This window comes from Eublepharis macularius, chromosome 1, assembly GCF_028583425.1.
Source record: "Eublepharis macularius isolate TG4126 chromosome 1, MPM_Emac_v1.0, whole genome shotgun sequence".
Taxonomy (NCBI): Eukaryota; Metazoa; Chordata; class Lepidosauria; order Squamata; family Eublepharidae; genus Eublepharis; species Eublepharis macularius.
The window spans coordinates 27,781,608-27,806,710 of record NC_072790.1 but is presented as its reverse complement, the minus strand read 5'-3'; the positions used below and the strand labels follow the sequence as shown (position 1 = coordinate 27,806,710).

Here is a 25,103-nt window from a genome sequence, read left to right as displayed (position 1 = left end):
TACAGAACCCCCCAGGGCTGAATAGAGCCGTAGGATTCTCATCTCACGGCAGATGCTAATTTCTGCTCTAATCTAGCTGCACTGCACCTTGACATCCCGATGCCTTTCCTTGCAACCCCCCCCCCCACACACACACACCTTTTGGCCAGGATAGGAAGGCTTAAGGATCGCCATTCCTCCTGGTGCCTGAAGAAGGGAGCTTTGACCCTGGAAAGCTCCTGCCCTGGAAATCTTGGCCGGCTGCTACCGGACTCCAGTCTGCTGCAGACCAACGCCCCCCTGGAGCTGCCTGGAAAGCCGCCCCCCTCCCCGGAGAGGGGCTCTGGCTTGGGGGGCCAGCGCGGGGCGGCTCTCCCTGCGCCCCGGCCAGGTGGGCCGAGGTCCGCAGAGGCCGCCCGCCCGGCGGCAGCCTCGCCCAGCGCGCACAGGTGCGCCGCCTGCGCCAAAGGCCAGCCCGGGGGCGCCGCTCTCCCGCCAGCCAGCGGCGGCCCTGGCCGGGCTCTCCCCGCCGCCCGCCCGCCCGGCAGGCAGGCGGCCGGGAGGCGGGCTCAGACTGCAGCATCATCAGCCTCGGGAGGCGGGCGGGCGGGCCAGCCTGGCGGCGGGGCGGGCGGGCCAGCCGCACGCCCCTGCCCGGAGCCGGCGGGGCGGGCGAGCGGCAGCCCCCGCAGGAGCCCCGGGGACACGCGTCGGCGGCTCCCCACGAGCGGCGGGGCGGCGGGGCGGCGCGGTGCGGAGCGGGCGGCGTGCCATGCGCCGGGGCGGAGGATGCTGCGGCAGGCGCTCCACGGCGGGCTGCGCGCGTCCTGCCGCCGCCTGGGCTTGTTCGTCAGCCGCCACCCGGTCTTCTTCCTGACCGTGCCGGCCGTGCTGACCCTGGTCTTCGGCTTCAGCGCCCTGAGCCGCTTCGAGCCCGAGCGCGACCTGGAGCGCCTGGTGGCCCCCAGCCACAGCCTGGCCAAGATCGAGCGCACGCTGGCCGACAGCCTCTTCCCGCTGGACCGCGCCAAAGCGCAGCTCTATTCGGACTTGCACCCGCCGGGACGGTACGGGCGCCTCATCCTGCTGGCCAAGCCCGGCGCCAATATTTTGCACCGCCCGGCCGCGCTGCTGCGGATCCACCGAGCCGTGCTGGAAATGAAGGTGAACCACAAAGGCTATAATTATACTTTTTCCCATCTGTGTGTGTTGAGGAGTCAGGATAAGAAATGCGCGCTGGATGATATAATTTCAGTGCTAGAGGAGCTGTGGCGGGCCACCCTCGCCAATAAGACAACAGCCAGGGGGCCACTCAGCTATCCCAACACTAAATTGAAGGTATGCTTTGCGCTGCATGCGTGGCGGCTCTTCCTTGCCTGTCCCGACACCACCGCCAGCCCGCCAGATGGTCCTTTTCTTTGTTTTTGCTTTCCGAAGCCTCGGGGGGCGCGGGGGGGGGGGGCGGGATTCCGAGGCAGCCCCCAGTTCTGCAGAAGAGAGGGGGGCTTGCATTGCAGGAGGGGCTTGCATTTCAGGGGGGTTGCATTGCAAGGGGGGGGGCTTGCATTGCAAGGGGGGCTGCGGGGATGGCCGGGCGGGAGGGCGGGAAGCGACCGGGTGGAAAATCCATCTGCAGCAGCGCTTCGGGCCGAGGATGGCATCGCTCCTGGAGGGTCAGAAGAAGGGGGCTTTGACTCTCGGAAACCCTGGAAACTCCAAGCCTGTTCTGCTGCAGACCAGCACGGCTCCCTTAAACTACCCTCCTCGGGCATCTTGTCCACGGCTCTTTGAGAGCCACTCGCTTGGGTCCGAGCCTGTAGCCCTGCCACCGGGATCAGGGCTTCCCTGCGCCGGAGAGAGCCTCTAGCGGGCCGATGCGTTGCAGGGATTCGAGGAATCGCCTTCCCTCGGCGCGCCTGCAGGTGGATGGAGTGGCCAGTCCGGTGTCGAGCCAGGCTGACCGGTCGCGGCACTGCGAAAGAGCCAGGGCTGGTCGGATCCTCACCCTCCGCGCCAGGGTGGTGTAAATGCAACAGGGGGAAGAGGAGGCTGGCAAAGTTTCGCCTCGGCTGGCCGCTGGAAAGAGGCGGTGTCCCTCTGCAAAGAAGCGCTCCCTGTCCCAACATCTGACTGTCTTCCGGCTCGGCAGGGTTTGCCCGTTCTGGGGTTTTTCTTTAGGGCTGCCTCTGGAATGGCATTTAGGGGCTGGGGCGGATTCAAGTGAGTAACGGTGTTAGTCTGCAGTAAAACAGCAAGGTTGGAGTCCAGCGGCGCCGTAGAGTCCAAGGAAATTTTCAGGGTGGGAGTTTTGGAGAGTCCAGCTCCCTTTGTCAGCTAGGGCAAAATCTGAGGTGGAGTCCACAACCTCAGCTATCCAAAAGGGTTCCCTCTAAGTTGCATAAAACACACTGCAAAGAGGAGCCCTTTCTCTAAATTGTAAAACCCAGGATTTTATTCAGAACATCTGAGGCGCCTTCCAAGCTGCCCAGGAACCTCGTAACTCAGGCAGCCAGTCAACGATTGCTTCCCTGCCTTTAGTACAACTTTCCCCTTTTAGATCTAAGCAGCGACTAGCAGTTTGGGGCATGTTGGGGAGTCTCCAGTTTTTTCCCACCCAGAAGAAAGAGGGCTTGTGAGTTTTCCTAGTGGCAGGCCGCGAGCGCTCTCAGCTGTGCTTTCTACAGGATTGTGCACCAGGTGGGTCTTCGGGTGTGCTTGACTATGCAGGTGATGGTGCGCAAGGCGGTGTGTTTTCGTATGGGGCAAACTTTACAGGTCAGGACACTTGTTTGTTTGTCTGATCAGTATTCCAAAGCATTAACACCCTTTCATTGGGATTTGAGTCCAATGGCACCTTACAGACCAATAAGATTTTTTGAGGGTGTAAGCTTTCGGGAATCACAGCTCCCTTCTTCTGATGCTGCTGTTCTACTATTCTAGTGTTAAGATCCTGATGCTTTTACTGCAGAACAATCCAATTGTCTTCCTGAAACCCTTTCATCCGAGGCAAGAAGCCAGCAGGCCCGTTCTGCTGCTGCGTATTCTCTGGGATCCATATGGAAACCATTTATCATTAGCAAGCTACAATCTATTGTAGGATCAGAGAACTTTTGGTATAAAAGGGACGTTTAGTGCTTACAAAATCAATCATGCACCAAAAAATATGGACATTTTCAGTTAATGCAACCCACCCAGCCTTTCCTTCTGCCAGGGCAGCGTTGTGCTTAGGGTGTCTGACTATGATCTGGGAGACACGAGTGCAAATCTGGCTGTGATATTCCTTGGGTGACCCTGGGCCAATCAGTCTCTCTCTCTCTCTCAGCATCACCTACCTTGCAGGACTGGTGTGAAAATATAATAGGGAAGGGGAAAGCATGAACACAGCCCTGTGCTCCCCGGGGGAAGGGCAGGATAGATTCTGCCCCATGGAACAGAAAACTCACCCCACAGCCTTGCTGGCGGATCTTGCCTTCATGCGTGCACATTTTCTCATGGAAGAGGGGGAGCTTGCCTGATTCTGCTTATCACAGCAGCTCTAACACCAGGGCTTTTTTTCAGCTGGAATGCGGTGGAACGGAGTTCCGGCACCTCTTGAAAATGGTCACATGGCTGGTGGCCCCGCCCCCTGATCTCCAGACAGAGGGGAGTTTAGATTGCTCTCTGCACCATGGCGCGGAGGGCAGTCTACACTCCCCTCTGTCTGGAGATCAGAGGACAGGGCCACCGGCCATGTGACCATTTTCGCCAAGGGTGATATAAACGTTAACACCCCCCCCCCCTCGTTCCAGCTGACCCAAAGTGACATCATTGTGTGGTCCTGGGAGCGTGCACACACTTTGCACACATGCATGTGATACCAGGGGCACCACCACCCGCCAGGAGTTGCCCCCTGTGCTAGCAACCCACTGAGCTCTGCCACCTCTTTTCCCAGAAAAAAAACCCTGTCTAGAACCTACATGGCAGTTTGCGTGGGGGGGTAGTTTGCGTGGGGGGGCTGACCTTGTCCCAGTAAGAACTTCCTTGGGGAGGGGAGGAGGGGTCAGCAACAGCTGCTGGAGGATAGAGACAGAAGGGTGGGATATCAGCTTCAGTCACCAGAATGGTGGCAAAATACAACCCAAAGTGTCCTGAGCATGTGTTCCCACAACCTGAGGAAGAACAAACTTGGGGCAGAAAGATCGAAAGATGGTGTTGTGTGGGATATATTATGAACATTAAACGTGGGAGCCTAGAACATCTGTCTTGCTTCAGTGTTGGGAAAATTAGGGGGCACAACTTAATTGGCAATTTTCATAATTTTGCTGTGCTGGGTGGAATTGTCAGTGCCTGATCTTTTCCCTTAAACTGACACACACACACACCCCGCGTGCGATAAACTATCTGAATTCTAAGAGTTCTATCAGAAACTTGAAGATTCTGTTGATACCTCTGGATCAAATTAATAGGTGCTATTTGGTACCTTTTGATACAGTAGGAAGCATAAAGAGATCTGGATGGACCAGGCTATCTGATCTCATCAGAGCTGAGAAGCTAAGCAGGGTTGACGCTGGTTAGTACTTGGATGGGAGACCATCCAGGAGGGTCAGGCAATAGCAAACCACTTCTGAATGTCTGTTGCCTTAAAAACCCTAGCAGGGGTCGCCGTAAATTGGCTGTGTCTTGACAACAATTTACACACAAGGGAGAGCCCGTGCGGCATAGTGGTTAAATGTCGGGATAGGATCTGGGAAGCCCAGCCATGAATTTGCCATGGAAGTTCGCTAGGTGAGCTCAGGCCAGCCACACCCTCTCATGGGGTTGTTGAGAAGATAACATAGAGGAGAGGAGAATGATGTGAGCCATTTCGAGTCCCCACAGGGGAGAAAGGCAGAGTATAAATTTTAAAAAAATAAATACGTGGGAATAGTTTAGTCAACGGGTGCAGGAGATGTGGGAGACATAGTCTGTTTAAGCAAAAAAGTGGATTATGTCCATATCATTACTGAAGAGACTTTGGCATGAATCCATGCTTTCTCAGCGAGACACTTTGGATAGTTGTTGTGATGGGCTTGCTGCGAATACATCGGTGCTTGTCATGGCGAATGAACACTATGAAGTGTGAAATGGGTGCCGGTGCGTGCACTGGACACCAAGGAGCCAAAGTTCATTGGTGCACCCGAGGGCATGTTCTCGAGTGTTCAGAGACAAGTGTCGTCCCTTCACAGGCATTTGTCTTCACCGTGAAAAACACCGTGTACCTGCACGGTGAACAGTGCACTGTGCACTGTGCACTGATGGGTGTTCTCTTTCTTTAGGAGTGTTATTTGTGGGGAAGTGCACTGCCTGCACACGTCCCCATTATCCAAAGAGGCAGGCAAGCCCAAGCTGCCCTCTGCAGAATCCAAGGTGTGAGTGGAACACTTTGGTCATCCCTTTTTGGTGTGATGATGGTGGTGGTGCGTGTGCGTGTGTGTCTTCTTCCAAACTTTCTGTACAAAATTAAAATGCTCATCTGGGTGCAACAGAAGGTCTGATATCAACAGGAAAAAAATTAACCGCTTATAGCTTTAATCTTCTTCACAGTTTTTGGAGATATATATAGCTCCTTCAGTTCCTTCTTAACGTATGCTAGATTTGTATAATTTTTCTAACAGTAGAACATTTGGGTGGGGTCTCTTTCGTTCTCCTCTAAAGAATGCTAAACGTTGCTAGATAGTCAGCAAGAAGGCTGTAGAATAACTCACAGTTTGCATTTCGTATATGTGCTTTACGAAGGGGATGCAATTCCCACATTGGTTTCACTTTTTTAAAGATGTGCAGTGTTCATTTGTCGTACTTTTCCAGTTCCAGAGTTCTGGCTGGAGAATTGCCTCCGCCCGTTAAAATAACCACTCCAGGCATTCCACCTGAGCATATTTAAAGCAAACAAAACAAAACAGGATTGGGGGGGGGGAATACTAATACTTCGACTATCATTTAAAACAAAATAAATAAAACAACATAAAACAAATTGAGGTACGCTGTCAGTGAAAGTGAAACAGGAGTCTGGTGGCATCTGAAAGACTAACAATTTCCACCCCCCCCCCAACACATTTGTTGTTTTGGAAGTTCTCTGTTTTATTTCGCTGCGACGTAACGCAGCTACCCATCTGGAACTGTCAATTATGGGCTTGCTTTAATGAATCTGTATTAGGGCATCTCGTGTATAAATTCTACGTTTTCTTATTTTCTTATTAATGTGCACAACTACCAGGGTACAATATCTTTAGGGCTATCTTTAGAGTCTTTAAAATTATCTGCAGTTTTTTAGGTATGTAAACATTACATTCAGAAGGGGTTGTGAGGCTCAGGGATAGAGCATCTACTCGGTATGCGGAAATTCCCAGCTTCAATCTCTAGCGTGAAAAAGGATCGTGTCAAAGGTAATGCGAAAAACCTCCACCCGAGCCTCTGGAGAACTGCTCCCGATCTGAGAAGCCAACATTGACCTCGATGCAGCAGAGGTCTGATTTAGTACAAGGCAGCTTTGTGTGTGTCTGGTAGAGGAAGAAACGGAGTTCAGCAAGCCTTAAACATAACTGCTTTATTAATTCAGAATACTAACAGGAAGTTCTGCCAAAACTGCAGGGGCTGAAAAGGTTCAGCAAAGCCAACGCAAAAGGCACAATACCCTCAGACAGGGCCTTTTTTTCAGCGGGAACGCGGTGGAACGGAGTTCCGGCACCTCTTGAAAATGGTCACATGGCTGATCAGGGAGATCAGGGGGCGGGGCCACCAGCCATGTGACCATTTTCGCCAAGGGCGATTTAAACTTTAAAAAACTGCCCCCTTGTTCCAGCTGACCCAAAGTGACATCATTGTGCAGTCCTGAGTTGCGTCACTGAGTTCCACCACCTCTTTTCCCAGAAAAAAACCCTGCCCTCAGACATACACAGCGCTGCACCATTTAATTGAGAGATTCACTCATGAAGCTGTCTTCCAGTTAAGGAAAGTCCCTTTCTTTTCCAGGCTCTTTGGCGAGGCGATAGACAGGCTGGCAGAACTGTTGAGTGTTTCCCCGAGTGTGTGTTGGATTCAGCAGTGATAGAGGGTTGGAAAGGGTCTGGGGGCAACCGCCTACCAACCACCTTTGTCCCTCACCACCACTCCATAGAGCAGCAGGAGGAAAATGAGGAGAGCAAAATGGTATCCGTCAGTGCCGCAAAGTCACTTTGGGCTCTGCAACCAGAAGTGATGCCGTTGCATCATGGAACACTCTAGGAGTCACCTGAAACTTTATGGTTTTTACTTTGCTTCCCATTGGGGTAATTCCTACCCTCTCTGTGGTTGGCAACCCTAGCTGGAGAAAGTGGTGGAGCCTCATCTACCTCACAGGGTTGTTGTGAGGATAAAATGGAGGAAGGGAGAATGTTGGATGGCGTCTGGTGTTCCTGCAATGGAAGGCGGGATAAGAATGTCAATAAATAAGTGAATGGGGAACACTGCTGTATATACATGTGCAAACTCGTGTGTGTTCCCAGCAAAGGCCAAGAAATCAAAATCCAAGCGGAGAAAGATTTAAAGACGAGATGGCAAAGCAGCTTGCTTGACTGATCTAAATCCCCAGTAGAAATAAATGCACAAGCCACGTGCTTTGTGATAATCGTGCAGGTACATCGGTTTCACTGTGTGTATGTGAAGGAAGCAGATGCATGAGGTCAGCACTCCTAAACGTGTGTACAGCTTGCAAACACTTTCCTCTGTGGAACTGTTTTTATCAAGTTTCATGCTTGGCTTGTTGTTGTATCAGATTTCTGTGAGACCCGAGGTTGGTGAGAAGTCGTCCGGTGCTCACAGTTCAGAAATCAATGCAAAGAGCAGCTTTTGGTGTTCGGTTGCAAAACACGGGTGTCCTGCAGTTCCCTCCGCGACAAGTGCAGTCAGTTTAGGATTCAGTTTGAGAATTTTTCTGTGCGCATCTATGAACTCTCCAGGGTATTTAGAGGTTAGAGTGTTGAACTCGGATCTAGGAGACCCAGAGCAGAACTACACGAGATGAATGGCACACCAATGCACTGACACGTTCCCCCGTTGCTCTCCTGTCCACTCGCACGGCGCAGCCACACTTCATGCATCCCCATGTTCATTCTGGCTTGGGCTGACATGGGTTTCTTCAGCGTTCCTCCATGACGCAGGATGCTACCCCATCATGCAACTCCATTTTGCCAAGCATTCCTTTTCCGTCTTCCCCTCCCCTTCGTCCCCATCCGCCCCCATCCTTTCTCCTAGTCTTTTAAGAAAGAAGGTACCACCTTCAATTCTATCTTAGAGGAGTTTATATCTTATTCTTGCTTTTTTGTGTAGCCAAATAAAAATAGACAAATAAAAATAGACAAATAAAATAGACAAATAAAATAGACAAAAGTGGCCACTCTACAGCAGCGAATCGCTGATGCTGCCCGCAGACACTGGCCACTGTGATTACACGTATAGCCCATAAGTGCACGGACTAGGGCTACAGGACACGTGCTCACCTCAGGGAAGATGGACATGGGCTGATAGGAACAGACATGATTATATCCACTTGCATAGACACGTGTAATTCGTCTCTTGTGGTTTGGCCCTCAGGTTCGAATCCCTGCTCTGCCATGGAAGGTTGCTGGGTGACCTTGGACCAGTCATAAACTCTCAGACTAACCTACCTTGCAGGGTTGTTGTGAGGATAAGGAGAGGAGAACAATGTAAGCCGTGTTAGGTCCATGTTGGGGGGAGCAGAGGGGTCTAAATGAAATAAATCCTGTATTGTTTCATATGGAAGTGTAGAGGGAGCACTTTGTCTTGGACAGAATACTGACTGTCAGGTCCAGAGGGACTGGCCACAGCTCCTTGGATTAATGAAGAGACTTCAAAGAAGGGTTTTGAAAAAAACAAGCCTACACTTTACTACCACTACTAGTCTCGTTACTAATATAATGTCCACTAGTCATATTCAGTCAAAGCTATCATTAGCTTGTACCAACAAGATGATCTGCAGGGGAAGGCAAGAGCAGTTTTTAATTGGGTTTAGGAAAATTAGGGAGCTCCAGCATGAGTCAGTCTAACTATCTGGTACACCCTTCCTTCAAGAAGCTTAGTACGTTGTTCTCCATTCCTTGAGTTATCCCAGTAAAAACTCTTTCAGGTGATGGAGAGGGGCTGGTTACCCACTGAGCTCCAAAGAAGCCAGAGGATTTGAACCCAAATCTCCCATACCCTAGGCAGATAATCACTACACCATACTGCCTCAAAAGAGACAGATCTCTTATACTCTTACTGGTTTGTGTGTGGGGTACGTACACAAACAGAAGGATGAGATTGAAAACATCTTTAGGCAATGGAGTAATGGGCTTGCTCAAAAAAAATCCCTAAATGATGTCATGAGATGCTCTAGAGTTTGGAAAAAAACACCACTCTATGATTTTACCATAGAGTTTTTTCCAAATCCTAGAGTGTCCCATGATGGCACTTCCAGTTTTCACTTGAAGTGGCATCTGGATGCCCCCTAAATGCTCATGGGAGGATGTGGTCTGGCAGCCCTATTTTCCTGGCCAGTCTCCCCCCCCTCAACAGAGCTGAGAAGTTTGGCAGCCATTTTCTTCCCCCCTAATAACCCACCCTAACCCCCAGATTAGTGCAAGTTAGGAGAAAATGTGTGTGTTACGTGCCGTCAAGTCGCCTCCAACCAATGGCAACCCTATGATTGGGAGACCTCCAAAATGTCCGATCATGTCCTATTTTCTCCTGTCAGGAGAAAATAGTGGTGGCTATTGTGTTTTACAAGACAGTTCTCCTGTAAAGATATGAGATGAACTGTTTATTAATATTTACAAACCACCACCACCCAAAATCACCACCCCTGAGAATAAAATCTAAGGCAGAAATAATGTGGTTTCCCCCCCTTTATTGTGGTGTTAAGTTGATAAAATAAATTCATTTGTTGCAGATTTGTTCCAAAATATTATTCCAAACTGCAGTTTGATGGGCATTGTTGATGTTCCAGTAGCTCACGAGCAGGCAGGCCTGGCGTGTCCATAAAGGCAGTGCCGGCAACCGCCTCAAGCACTGAACTTTGAAGGAGACGCTGTGCTGGCCCTCGATGACCCCCCCCCCAACTCGGAAGCAGGCCACGTCCCCACTTGCCTCTCTGCCCCTTTGCCACTGACACCTGCCTCGGCTCAGCTCCCAGCGAGCCGGGTGTCCAAGTGGCGTGGCAGCGAGTGGGGAAGCCTCAGGTGAGAAGGATGCTCCTGCGCGATGATGTCATAAGTAACATCATTGCGCAGGGCTGGAGCATGTACGTGCTTTGCGCATGCGCACGGCGCGAGGGGCGCAAGTAGGTACCTTGCCTCAGGCACCAGAAACCCTGGCACTGGCCCTGTAAGCAGGTGTAGCACGGCTTTCTGGCTCCATAATGGTGTGGGCTACCTGCGATGGTGAGTTGACAGCTAGACCAGTGGGGTGCAGTTTGAATCCCTCTGCCTTGCCCTCACCCCTCCCTCTCAGACTATTTCTGCAGCCCATCCCCTTATGCACAACCCGGGACCTGCCAAAGCTTACAAAGCTGCCACTGCGGACTGTCAGGTTGGCTGTTCCTGCCTTGGTGGTTCACAGATTCCTGAGGTCTGTGAAAAAAGATATCCATCATTTAGCAGGAAATTCGGCACTTGTTGCTTCCTGAACTGTTTCTTTGCTGTCACGGTGCTCACGACTAGCGTTTGGTGCATCGGTGAAAGCAATGGAATCAAGCCAAGTGGCTAGAGAAGGCCAGACCTGTCTGACTTGGGCTTTCCATGTGAATGTCCTTGCAGCAGGCACCTGGTGACAAGAATATACCCCATAAATCTCTGAAATGAAAGAGTAGTTTAGTCTAATTAGTTCTTAATGCTTTCTTTCTCTCAGAAGTTAAAATATGTGGCTTGGTATAGTAGCTGGTACTGAATGCTCATTTATTTACAGCCCCTGTAAGAGCAGAGGAGGTCCAGCCATTTCAAAAGAAAATGTTCATTTTTCATCTGCTCTTATTTCTTGGGGGAAACACTCAAGTCTTTCTTGTTTTTGCAGTAATTTACTCACAGATTTTGGAATCATGAAGTTCCACTGCCTGTTTCTTGCTAGCAGTTCCCATTCTTTTTATGTAGGCTCATACAAAGTACATGCAATCAGATGCTTTTGGTAGTTGCATATTCTGCATGCATGGGTGTGTGCACATGTGTATGCGTATGTGGGCCATAGGGTTGCCAGCCTCCAGGTGGCAGCTGGAGATCTCCCGGAATTACACAACTGAACTCCAGCTAACAGAGATCAGCTCCCCTGGAGAAAATGGCTGCTTTGGAGGGTGGATTCCATGGCAGCTGGGCCCCCTCCCTTCACCAAACCCCACCCTCTCCAGGCTCCTTCCCCCAATTCTCCAGGAATTTCCCAACACAGAGCTGGCAGCCTTAGGTGGGGGGATTACTGCTTTCAAAAGCTTGAAATCTTGCTTCACGAAGACGGAAAGCAAACTGCTTGAGTGCAAGGGCCATATTGTGTAATGATTACTGCAGAAACAAAGAGTCACAGGAAGCAGGCAAGGTTGTTGCTGTGGTGTGACCCTCCAGGGCTGGGTGGGCAGATGTGTGCAGGGAGGGTGAGCGCAAGGAAGTGTGCCATAGCCGAGCCCTCAGGAAGCAAGTCAAGAAATATGAGTCCTTCATTTAACCAACTCCACTTAGGATAGGAAAAAGTAGAGACAGCATTCTAATCTAAGTAGCTTAACTAGGATGGAGAGAGATGCAAGAACCATGTCCTGCCTGCATGGCTGTAAAATGGAGGAGAGGAAAAGAAAAGGTGTTCAGCGGGAAGGAAGGAAGGAACCCCTACAAATAGCAATCTGCACTTCAAAGAAATAGCATCAGGGCAGTGGAAAGAAGGAAACACAGGGCCTAACCTCTCCATCTCTCTGACTGTCTCATAGTCACCCTTTGAAATCTGAGACTAAAAGACAGCATACTCCTTCACTTCCAACACAAACTACACATTATAGTGACCACGGGGGCAGCCGGTGGCTGCCAATGCTATTTTAGAGGAGAATTTGCCACTGCAGTAAAAAAAATTGCTGCAAAGGCTCAGGCCCATGGTATGCAAACTTGATTCCACCTTCACACCTTTTGAAGTGCTAAAACAGCCCCTCCATAACTGTTTTGGTACTCCAAAAGGCAAATGGGGAGGGGGGACAAGATCAAATGGTGCCTACATAAAATTTTTTTAAATTGCTAAATTCTCCTCTAAAATGGTATCAGCAGCCCCGGGTTGGACCTGTGGCCACCACCATAACTAGGGTGGCCAGGTGTCCGATTTTCTCTCAGACAATCTGGTATTTTCTTGCACTGTCTGGGGAAAATGGAATCAAAATACTGGACACCTGGCAATCCTGGCTGTGAGGGAAAGAGGTGCCACTACTGCCTGGGCCATGCCCCGCTCTGCTGCTCCACCCCTCACTGAGGCCGGCCCAGTCCTGAAGGCTCCATGTTGACATTCAAATACTGCATTGGGAAGGCTTGGGCAGGCTCTAGGTAGCACAGTGCTGGCTGGTGGAATGGGCTTGGTGGTATGGGACGCCATGCTGGTGCTGGCCAGCTTCCTAGACAGAGCTCAGCCCATTAGAAGGCCCTACTGGGCCACCACCTCTCCCTCCCACTCCACTGCAAGACCGTGTTTGAGCTGGGCCCAGCCTCGTGGGCCTCATGGCCACCCGCCTTGGGTGTGTTGTGGGCAGGTGGCAAAGGGACAGGTGTGGATCTCGGGTGCTGCCTGCCTACGCCCCACCAGCTTGCCCCACAAATGAACAGGCAAGGCTGCTGTTGCTGTGGTGTGACCCTCCAGGGCTGGGCGGGCAGATGTGTGCCAGGAGGGTGAGCGCAAGGGAGTGTGCCATCGCCAGGCCCCCTGCAAAAGCCGCCCAGGAAGGGTGGAAGCCCAGGTCAGGCGGGGGGAGCAGATGACGTCACTTCCAGAAGAAATCTACTCTGGTGAGTCAGGCATTTTTTAAGATACTGTCTGGCAACCCTAAAATATGTAGTTTGGCTCTAACAAAGAGCACAGTTGCTGCCTTGCCCCTATTAACCCCAGTATAAGGAAACTTTCTGAAGGTGGACTTAACCCGATCATGTAATAGGCTCCTTTGTAGATTTGTGTGAAATCTGCTAAGACTTCCTCAAGATTTGTGATTTCCTCAAGATGTGGCACTCAGGAAATGTCTTTAAAAGGGATTGGACAAATCTATCAGAGAGATAAAAATGGATTTGATGATGATGAAGATGACGACGACGACACATGACAGAGGGTGGCTATCAGTTTGTGCCATACCCTGTTTGTTTGTGAGCTTCTTACTGGAACCATACCACTGGATTAGACGGATCTTGGTTAGATCCATCAAAGCTGTTCTTGTGTCTTTTAGGCTGGGTACCTGTTGATGGAAGGATAGTTCTGGCCCGGTAGATCATCTCTCAATGAAAAGGGCAGACGTGGCTGCCTTGGAGGCCTATTCTCACCCCACCATCTTCTTAATTCCATAACATCCCCCCAGAAATCTCATCATGCCAATCATGTATTAATGCCTAGCGAGACTTCCTTGAAGAGATTCTAAATGATACAGACCAGGTGGGTGAGAAGCCAGGATAAAATAAAACCCAGAAGTGGAATCGCTTGTTGGAACTTAGAGTAGAAGAAATAAAACCAAGTGAGCAGCACAGGCAGGGTTGACCATTCCAATTTGGGAAATTCCTGGGGATTTAGGGGTGGATCCTGGGGAAGGGAGGGTTTGGGGAGGGGAGGGACCTCAATGGGCTCTAGTGCCATATAGTCCAGAGGGACGGATGTCTGGGCATCAGTTGTAATTAGGCTCGCAATGTTCCTGCCAAAGTTGGGCAATCTCCTGGCAATTGTAGCCTCCACGCGCTAAGTGCTGGTGATTGATAGGAGAAGGAAGGCCAGCTGAAGATTGCTCACCATTGGCACAGACCTGGAAAGGAGGCTGGGGAAATGGACATGAACGCACCCACGTCCCCAACTGATGATGTCACTTCCGTTGTCACCTGGAATCTACTGCATTGCACTGGGCCTAAAGAATCAGCCCAAGTATGACGTTATCGCTTCCGGGTCACACCAGAAGTGATGTCATTGGCACGTGCTGTGGAAAAGTACGTAACCGGAACCTCCACCCCCTCCTGCTGATTATTGAGAGGATCTGGCAACCCTAGTTGTAATATGGGGAGATCTCCAGTCCCCACCTGGAGGCTGGCAAGCTAGCAAAGATACTGCTCTCCTATGTATTCTGTAAAGTGGGATGTTTTTCAGTGATGACTGCTCATAGTAGTACAGCGCAGTAATTTTAGATTCTGGAATTAAGAGTCTTACGGGACCTTCTTACATTTGACTAATTGGAGAGATGCTGACAGAGTTTGTATTTCTTTGGCTTGGAGTACAAGGCAAGCTTCCCAACTGCCAAATTCCTCCCTGACTTGGATGGGAAATTCAAGCCAAAGGATAAGTCCTTCATCCCCCCCCTCCCTTTCACAGTCAACCCCAATTTTTCTACCTTGAGGAGAGACCTTAGCATAGGATTGCCAAGTCCCTATACCCTCTGGTGGGAGTGGGGACCTGGCACTTACCATGAGCCTCCTGGTAGTCTTCATTTTGCATGCGCGTGAGGCGCGTGCACACTCCCAGTGCTTGCGTGATGATGTCACTTCTGGGAAGTAATGTCATCACGCTGGGTATGGCCATGCTCCTGCGCTTTGCCTGGGGTAAATTCAGGCCATTTGGGGCCATAAGTGGACCAAGCGAAGCACATCCACGGCCAGCGTGACAATGTCACTTCAGGAAGTGACATCATCAGGCCCTGCCGGGAGCATGCTCATTGTACACTTTCCCAGGTTGCCTGCTGATGGTGGGAGATCGTTGGGACAGGGGGTTGCCACCTCCTGCCAATCAACAGTGATTCCAGTAAGACAGGGCAGTCTCCCGGTACAGACAAGGTACAAGAGAAGTGGACATCCATCCAGGGAAATTAAGAAAAATATTTCTATATGTTGAGGCAAAAAGCTCAAAGGTTTATACAGTAGGTGTGTTCAACAATTTTCATAAATATCATGCATTCATATGTACAAAACATTATAAGTACATTCATACAAAATTCAACAGTCAAAGTCAAACTAGAGACTGTACTGTCACCCCAAAATCTAGTCCTGACATCCCTGCTGGTTGTTGGTCAGTAAATAAAGTTTGAATTACGGTAAAGTTTGTACGGTATAAAAACAGCTGGCTTAAGTTTATTCTCATTAATCCTTGTATGGTCTTTGGGATTTAAGCAATAGTCCATCCATCGACAAGAAGATCCTAATGAGGCAGCAAATCCCACTGCGAGGATATCTTTATATGTGCCTTTGCATCATGGTTTCTTACTAGACTGGGCATATCAGCATGTTTGGAAGAAACCTTCTAAGCACAATCTCCTCGTAAGGCTCTTCTTGGCCAACTGGGCTCACCTCAGTCGTCTCACCATCGATCCATCCGGTCGTATCGGCCAGCAACACTCAGCCACGGCTGATGCTGTAGCTACAAGGCAGGGCTTTTTTTCAGCAGGAACACGGTGGAACGGAGTTCCAGCACCTCTTAAAAATGGTCACATGGCTGGTGGCCCTGCCCCCTGATCTCCAGACAGAGGGGAGTTTAGATCGCCCTCCGCGCCACATAGCGCGGAGGGCGATCTAAACTCCCCTCTGTCTGGAGATCAGGGGGCGGGGCCACCGGCCATGTGACCATTTTTAAGAGGTCGATTTAAACTTTAAAAAACTCCCCCTTGTTCCAGCTGACCCAAAGTGACATCATTGTGTGGTCTTGAGTTCCACCACCTCTTTTCCCAGAAAAAAGCCCTGGCTACAAGGCAGGTCTCATTCTCTTGCAGATACCAACAGTGTCTCAGAACAAGCCTCACATCTCCCTCAATGGGACCCAAACACTTTCTTATTTCTTGTGGGTCCAAGCCTACCTATCACTCCTCACCTCCCCCAGATGAACAAACCACACAATGTCAATGGCCTTTTTTAACATCTTAATAGTAATAACAGTAGAAACGATAATGAACTTCTTCTGGCCTGGCCAAATCTTGGGCATTATAGATCCAAGAAACTATTGAACGGAAGAATCCAAGAGATTGCCAAATTCGCTCTTCACAAATCAGTAAAGCAAATTACTATAATGAGCTAAACGAGAAAATAGTTAAAATAGAATCATAGATTCATAGGGTTGGAAGGTATCTCCAGGGTCATCTAGTCCAACCCCCTGCACAGTGCAGGAAATTCACAACTACCCCCCCCCCCCCACACACACACATACACACATACACCCAGTGGCCCTTGTTCCATGCCCAGAAGATGGCAAAACACTGTCAGGATTCCTAGCCAAACTGGCCTGGGGGAAATTGCTTCCTGACCCCAAAGTGGCGATTGGCATTACCCTGGGCATGTAAGAAAAGAACTAAGCACTGATGTAACCCTTCCTGCCCTCCCTCTCATGATCTGCCCGGGTTCACAGAATCAGCATTGCTGTCAGAGGGCCATCTAGCCTCTGCTTAAAAACCCTCCAAAGAAGGAGAGGCCACCACCTCCCGAGGAAGCCTGTTCCACTGAGGGACCGCTCTAACTGTCAGGAAGTTCTTCCTAATGTTTAGCCGAAAGCTCTTTTGATTTAATTTCAGCCCATTGGTTGTGGTCCGACCTTCTGGGGCAACAGAAAACAACTCTGCACCATCCTCTATATGACAGCCCTTCAAGTACTTGAAGATGGTTGTCATATCACCTCTCAGTTGTGTCCTCTCCAGGCTAAAGATACCAAGCTCCTTTAACCTTTCCTCAAAGCAATGGCTGCTTTGGAAGGTGGTGGTCTCCTTACCACTTTCATTGCCCTCCTCTGGACACGTCCCAGTTGACTATATCCTTCTTAAATTGTGGTGCCCAAAACTGAGCACAATACTCTAGGTCAGGTCTCAAGTTGATTTAAACAGAAACAAATTATTGATATTTAAAATTCTAAAACTGCATGTGTGCCCCTGAGATAGAAAATGCAAATGAGACCTAACAGCATTCGAATGAGTTATTACAGGAGCGATCCTAAGCATGTCTTCTCAGAGGTAAGTCCCATTTTATTCAATGGAGCTTACTTCTAGGAAAGCTTTCCTAGGATTGCACCCTACATGTACCACAAGATGTACAGCACACAACAGGCTGTCTCACTCTATTCTAGTTATTGGCAGGGTCAGCTCTGAAAACACCCTTCCTCCCGCGTGGAATTTCTTGGATGCTGAGCAGGATAGAAATGGAACGATGCGCTAGAGTGAGGGTGCCAAAATCTAGATGGAAATGGCTTGGCAATTTTTTAAAATGACATTTTGCTGTACACAAAATATTTTCTGTCAAGCCGCTGAATCCTACAAGTAATCTTGCCAAGAAATCAGTTGCATGGGCAAAGGGCGATGCTGGCAATGCAATCTCACAAGCAACCAGTAAGGGCATGGTTGTGGGGGGGCATATTAGGCACAGTAGAATTGTGTTTGCGTTGCTGGTTAAGGCAGAAAGTTCACACAGAGTGTTACTTTGTCTTTGGTAAAGAAATATGAGTCCTTTATTATAAGAAACACCTTTCAGAATAGGATAAAGTAGAGATAGCATGCTGAAGTAAGTAGCTAAACTAGGGTGGGTGGATCTCTCTACACAAGACATCTTACACGGGGATGCTCACGTGTAGGGAGATGCAATGTTAGCCGGGAAGTGTAGTTTAAAAAGACAGAGCCAAAGGCTCAGTCAATTTTACTTCTCTACAGCAGTGTAGTTTAAAAAGACAGAATCCGCGAGATTACTCCTCAGAGGGTTTGTTAATTTCATCTTTGCCTCCCCAGGGGCTCTGTCAATTTCACCTCCCCTTCAGGGAGGCAAAGATAAAATTAACAAACCCTCTGAGGAGCCATCTCCATGGACTTTGTCTTTTTAAAGCACGCTTCCAGGCTAACATTGCGTCTCCCTACATTTGAGTGTCCCCATGTAAGATGTCACGTGTAGAGAGACTGTGTCTTGATTTCATTGTTGTAAGACGGAGATGGGGAGAGAGAAGGTGTCAGCTGGAAGGAAGGAAGATTCCTTGAGATCTGCCCATCAAAGGCAGAGCAAGCAATCGGTGGGAAACGGAAGGACATACGGGGTCCTGACTTATCCACCTTTCTGGCTTTGTAGCCCCCTCTGAAGACTGAGACTGTAAGGTAGCACAAAGTCCTTCACTTCCAACAGGGCTCGTTTCAGATAGTTGGCCTCCCCAAGCAAAGTATCCCCATTTCTTCCTGAGCCTGCATGGGAGACTTTAACCATATTTGGTAGCAGTCACTCTCAGAGATAGTGGATTGCTGAACAGGGACTTGCTGAAAGTAAACAGTACTTCCAACACACGGAAGTGGTTTTCGCTGTGCATAAGTAAAATGAACCTAAATCCAGAGATAAAAAACTCAAGTGGTTTCTTGCTGAAGTGGAAATAGGGAAAACGGTCCAAATATACTTATTACACTGCACAACTTCTTTTTCGAGTTCTTTCACAATCACGAGGAGCAACCATTTCCAGTCCCTTTATAGTTTTTTGGCTCCAACCCAGTATTTGTTCATGCCTCACATCCTTCCCACCAATCCCCCAGAATCTCTGTGTGGCAAATGTGATGAGATGGCACCGGACTCAATTCTCCACTCGCTCATGAGTGATTTAGGCCAAACATTCCCTTCGAGCATAATCGGATTGTCAACTCCAGTTTGACAAGTCCTAGACATGTACGGTTGGTGACCGGGGAGGATGGAAGTTGGGTAAGGGAAGGGTAAAATCCCATGTAGCCCATCTTCTGAAGCTGTCATTTCTTTCAGGAGAACTGATCTCTGTAGTTTGGAGTATTGTTAGCTGACGTAGCAAAGTTGCACAGTTAAATCATGGGCCATTTTCACACATCTTCTCCCCCTCCTGAAAAATGGCGCAAAACTTACAGAATCGTGCCTTCATGGCACGATTTCCTGACATGACTTTGCTTTGTGGCGCGATGATGTCAGAAAACGCACCACAAACTGAAGTCATGATGGAAAATTGTGCCATTAAGATGCGTAGTTCTGTACGTTTTGTGCTATTTTGGGGGAGGGGGAGACAGTGTGGAAATGGCCACGGAATCATGTGTTGAAACACTCTCCAAGCCAGTATATTGCAAAAGATAAAAACTTATTTTTATTGAAGCTGATCTTGCATTTTTATAGTAGCAGAAGAAAAATAGAAACCGAATATAAATAAAATTATTCCCTATTACAAGTAGTCAGCTAACCGGGTTGTAGATTAGTGGGTGTGTTTCTTGCAAGCTTGTAGAGGAGAGCTCTGCATTTTAAAAATGTATTTATGTTATTTATAGTCCACCTTTCTCACTGAGACTCAAGACGATTTACATAATAAAAGCCAATATGATCAGCAGCTGGGACTTTCAATAAACAATACAATAGGGTAAGGAGTGCAGAAATTGGAAAACAAGCAGAAAGGCGATTCAGAGTTGAAACATTAGCAGAGAGATACAACATCTTGCTTCTTGCAATATCAGCAGGAGAGAGCATACAAAAGCACAGAAAGAGAATTTCGAAGCTTCCAACATCAATCAAAGAGAAGCATAGCGCCCCCAAGTGTCCATGTGTATTAAGTTGCCTCTATTCCATCATGGAGATAAGTTGTAATTCCAAGAGATCTCCAGGCTCCACTTAGAGACTGGTGAGTGGTAACCCTAGAGTGTAACCTACTTTACAGGATTGTTGTAAGCATAAAATAGTAGAAGGAAGAACTGTGTTCATAGCTCTGAGTACCTTGGAGAAAGAATGGGATAAAAATGTAATAGAGAGGTAGTTGGTGAGACAGATCTAGGCAATGATGTATGGTTCCAATTGGCTTTATGAGAGACATAAGAAATAGAAATAAAATTTTGGCTTTCTGACTCATTTGCTAGCCATCAGCATTTCAGCAGGAGCTTTTGTACATGTTTAAAGCAATCAATTTTGCTTGTGCAGAAAGGATGAATGGCATAACTTTGGAAAAGCAGAAACTCCAGTGTAAGCAAAGGAGAAGGAGTACGGGGTCTGAGCGAGGTCTGAGCGAGGTGTCTCCTCGGCATGCCCAAGGGATGTCTGCTCGGTCTGGCCCTTTTCAACATCTTCATTAATTATCAGGAAAGTTGTGGTCGACAGCATGCTAATGAATTTCATGGGTCTGAGAACTGGGAGAAGTTGAGCCTGTTGGTCAGGGCACAGGAACACCACAAAGGCTAACGGAGCAATTAGGCACTTGCTCGAAAAATAAGGGCCGTCGGATTCACTTTTGCACTAAACCAATCTGTGCTTAATTAATGCAGACTCTTCGTGTAAGCCTCATAGAACACACTGCTTCAAGAATTAAATCAGGGCTTTTTTTCTGGGGAAAGAGGTGGTGGAAGTCCGTGGGTTGCCAGCACAGGACCACACAATGATGTCACTTTGGGTCATCTGGAACAAGGGGGCAGTTTTTTAAAGTTTAAATTGCCCTCGGCGAAAACGGTCACATGGCTGGTGGCCCCGCCCCCTGATCTCCAGACAGAGGGGAGTTGAGATTGCCCTCCGCGCTGCTTGGCAGCGCGTAGGGCAAACTAAACTCCCCTCTGTCTGGAGATCAGGGGGCGGGGCCACCAGCCATGTGACCATTTTCAAGAGGTCCCGGAACTCCGTTCCACCGAGTTCCAGCTGAAAAAAAGCCCTGAATTAAATATTGTAAAAAGCCGAGTCCACCGAAAGACCAGAGCGTTTGACTGAATGTAGGAATAGCAACAAAAATGCTCATGGTATTCTTTGTCTATTACTGGCTTAAATTTTTACAGGTAAAAATAGGGAAGTGACTTCCTTTCACTTAGAGAGAATTTCTGGCCATTAATAAAAGCTAACAAATGAATAACATGAATATATGAAGCTGCCTTGTACTGAGATTCCCAGCACAGGCTACTCGGGTTGTCTGCGGATCTCCAAGGTCTCGGGCAGAGACGGGCCTTTCCCACATTTTCTGACCACGTTTCCTTTCAGTGGAGCTGCTAGCAAAAGCGAATCTGAGACTTCTTTCATAATCAGATCTGCCGTCTGCCCCTGAGCTGTATGCCTTTTGGTTTATTTCTCATAGACTAGACCCAATTGAGAAGAATTGCTTCAGGTTTTAACGCACACTTGCACAGATACAATGTTGATTTATTAATTGTGGCCAGGGCTTTTTATCTGGGAAAAGAGGTGGTGGAACTCAGTGGGTTGCCCACGGAGAAAATGGTCACATGGCTGGTGGCCCCGCCCCCTGATCTCCAGACAGAGGGGAGTTTACTCATTCCCCACTGCATTATGGCAGAGCAGCGAATCCAGAAAGGCTGTGGCTGTCAGCGCTGTATCATCCTTGGGACTATTTTTGCAGAGCAGAACACCTTTCATGCGCAGGGATGGATGTGCCAGTCTCCTGTGTCAATTCACCTAGGATTCCCTTGTTCCCCACACAGTGTCCACTTCCATGCAAGGGAAGCAGAGTAAGAGATCTCTGGTTTCCCACATGCAGTTGGGTCCTGTAGAGACTATGTGCATGAAAAAGATGCTCCACAAGCATTGCGTCCTTAACCACATGCTGAAGAAGACCATGAGGTTGGGCTCGCTGACTCATTTGATCAAATCTTGCATTCAGGATGGCTAATTTGGGTGGAATGTTGTTGCGGATGGCCTCTCGCTTCATGTTGATGTTAGGGGAAGGAATGCTATGCCTCGGATCTCTGCTTATCTTAATTATATTTCTGGGGTGTTTCATTGCTATCTGTTCTCCATCCTGATTAACTTTAAACCAACATCAAGTCAAGCTTACTTATGACAGGCATGTAGAAGTTAAAAGATACACGTGAAGCTGCCTTAGTACCAAGAAAGACCATTGCTCCATCAGTGTCAGTATTGTTGGCTCATAGTGGAAACACACAAGACGAATTTCATGTGAAGAGCACTTGATTGGTCCCATAAGCTTCCCTGGGAATGGTAGTCTTACCGCTGCCCCCCCCCCATCTCTTGCTCGCAAAACACCTTGGCTTTTTTCCTACCTCTTGTCACGTCATTCCCCACCCCCACCCCCATCCTGAATTCCTGGAGGATTTTTGAAAGAGAGAAAGGGAGTGTGTGCAAGAGAGGAAGTTCCTCCAGTTGCGCTTCTCCCTGGCTGAGCTGAGATTAATATCGAGCGGCTGTTTTTTTAAAACTACAATTCCCAGGGATCCTTGCAGGATCCGACAGTCACCCATGTGTCTCGTGTGTTTTGACCCTTCGACTGGCAGCAGCTCTCCAGGGTCTCAGGTCACCGTTTGTGTCACCTGCAACCTGATCCTTTTAATGGAAGGTGCCAGGGATTGAACCTGGGTTTTTTTTGCATGCCAAACAGATACTCTTCCACTGACCCACAGCCCTTTCCCAGAAAGGCAGCTCTACTCTTCTCTGATACTAACTTGAGATGAGCTTGCTACATACATTTGCACAGGTGCTAGCACTTAAACGTCCTTCTAATGACCTCCATGCGCTTGCTCACTACAGGCCAGGCATGGGTTCGTTTTTGCCACTGCAGTGATGTATCTCGATGTGAATTTCTAACAGGCAGCTTGATGGTTTGCTCTGCAGCTGCCCTGGGACCACTCTATCAAATATAACTTGCATATTTATGGGAAGCGGGAATTATCTTCCACAGAAGGAAGAGAAATTAAAAGCCAAGTTACTGGGGAACATATTGCCTGACTTTGGCAGCTAGTAAAATCGGGGATGCTGTGGAATGATGGAGCAAACCTCACGGGCTCTGAAGCCTGCCTTCCAGCATTTATGGAGCACCATTATCCCACCGTGTACACAATTTGTCAATGATTTTTCTAATGAATTTTCCTTGTCATACAACAAGATCGAATAGATTGCACGACTCTTCGGAAACTGGGCCATTTCCAACTAATACCGTAGAATCAAAATTTGCTGCTCGTTCACTTCTCGTGCAACCCTATCCGTAGAATGCTCCTGTTTGTTCAAGCCCCACATCTCTGGGAAGCCCCTGAGGCTTCCAGAGATTCTTAAATGAGATTTCCTGGCAACGCTTTGCATTTTGTTAACTGCACATGACCTAGTTTGCTCATAAGCAAAGCAATTGCAAAATAGTATGGTTAATGGAGAACTGTGAACTAAACATTTGCAGAGACGGGTCTTCGGTTTCCACCTAAAAAGCATGCATTTTGCGTCTGAAGGGGAATGATTCAGGTGCATTCCTTCCATCCATCCATCCATCCATCCAGATAGACATATGGATCTCTTGGTCACCCTGCAGTACGGGTGGGATACCGCAAAATCATGAGCTGGTGTTTTGAGATTTCCCATTGTTCCCCCATTGTATTCACATCAGCTGCAAGCAAGAGTAACCTGTTCACACGTTGCCGTGAACACATCTGCATCCTGCCTGTACATGCTTACATCTGTTTGTATGAAAGATCCAACACGCATTCACATGACAAATGGAACCTGGGACCAGGACCTGGATAAATGTGTGGGTTCGATCGCTTGTTCAGCTGTACATGTGTTGATGTACATGTAACATGAGAATGCACATATAAAGAAAATCAGGGGTACACTGTACACAGCTTGTATGTGCAAGCTTATGAACAAGGCTTAAATCAGCGTTCTTGAGGTCCAAGCAAAACTTATATCCTCTCCTTGGTGATCCATTTCTGAAACCAGGTTATTATGAGAATAAGTGGTGCTTTTGATATTATGGGAAACACCGCAGAAATGTAATAGGGATATGTGTTGGGGAAAACTTTCATTACCTCTGTTTGCCAATTTCGAGGTTCGACTTCTCTCCATGTCTGAATAATAAATCAAGGCTTCAAACTTGGTGATCTCAGAAGCAGAAAAAGTTCATTATGAGAAGTTCTCAAATAACCCCAATGCATACTCTATTACTGCAGGATGCGTAACAATGAGTGATTCCGCACACATCGAATAATGCACTTCCAATCCTCTTTATAGATAATGTGGAACGGATTTTTGTGTGTGCGGAACAAATGACCCACCTCAGACGATTGATAAAGTGCATTGAAAGTGCATGTGCGGAATTAGCCAATATGTTGCCAGAATCTGCATTTATACCTTTCCAGAAATACAAGACAATATTGTTTACCAGGGCTTTTTTCCTGGGAAAAGAGGTGGTGGAACTCAGTGGTGGAACTCAGGACCGCACAATGGCATCACTTTGGGTCAGCTGGAATGGGGTGTGTGTGTGTTAAAGTTTAAATTGCCCTTGGCAAAAATGGTCATATGGCTGGTGGCCCCGCCCCCGGATCTCAAGACAGAGGGGAGTTTAGATTGCCCTCTGTGCTGCTCAGTGGTGCGGAGGGCAATCTAAACTCCCCTCTGTCTCGAGATCAGGGGGCAGGGCCACCGTCCATGTGACCATTTTTAAGAGGTGCCGGAACTTTGTTCCACCACGTTCCCACTGAAAAAAGCCCTGTTGTTTACAGTACAGAGGGTCTCGTACAGTTCTATAAACAAACAGTTCTTCAAATAATCAAATCAAAGTTATATGATTTCCTCAATATGATAAATTAAGAGGTCATCATGACTAGCATTTAGAAAGGTCACTGTAATAAAAACATTCTGCTTGGCACCAACAATTTTATAACATAACATAGGAAGGAACATGCCCAAGGCCGGGACTAAAAGTTGTGCGCATAACAATTATATCTTTTGGCGTGCAATGAAAATTAACTTGCAGTACTTGCTGTGCTCTTCGAGGACTTTATATTGTTATTGTTAATTGTAGGAATAAGAATGTTAAATGGAAAGGATTCATTCACAAGCACTGAGTAATCTAGATCAATGGATTTTAAGTGGCGTACAGGGAGCTTTCCCAAATTTCCCCATCTGAAACACCAGATTATGGGAATAGGTGGTGCTTTTGAAATTAAGATGTAGCCCATGCTTTAATATCAAATTTAACAGAAGTATAATTCATATTTTCCTAGTGAAAGAAGG

The 25,103-nt window shown here is 48.3% G+C and overlaps 1 protein-coding gene across 2 annotated transcripts in view; it reads left to right on the top strand.

Moving 5' to 3' along the window:
• Positions 1-768: 768 nt before the first annotated feature.
• PTCHD4 (patched domain containing 4) overlaps positions 769-25,103 on the top strand; it is a 99,860-nt gene continuing 75,525 nt past the window's right edge. Inside the window, exon 1 of one of the 2 annotated variants that reach the window (XM_054984883.1) lies at positions 769-1,143. In XM_054984883.1, the coding sequence (XP_054840858.1) occupies positions 769-1,143 (375 nt within the window). Of the gene's footprint in view, positions 1,318-25,103 lie in introns of both variants that reach the window. The other variant, XM_054984875.1, reaches the window with a different exon arrangement.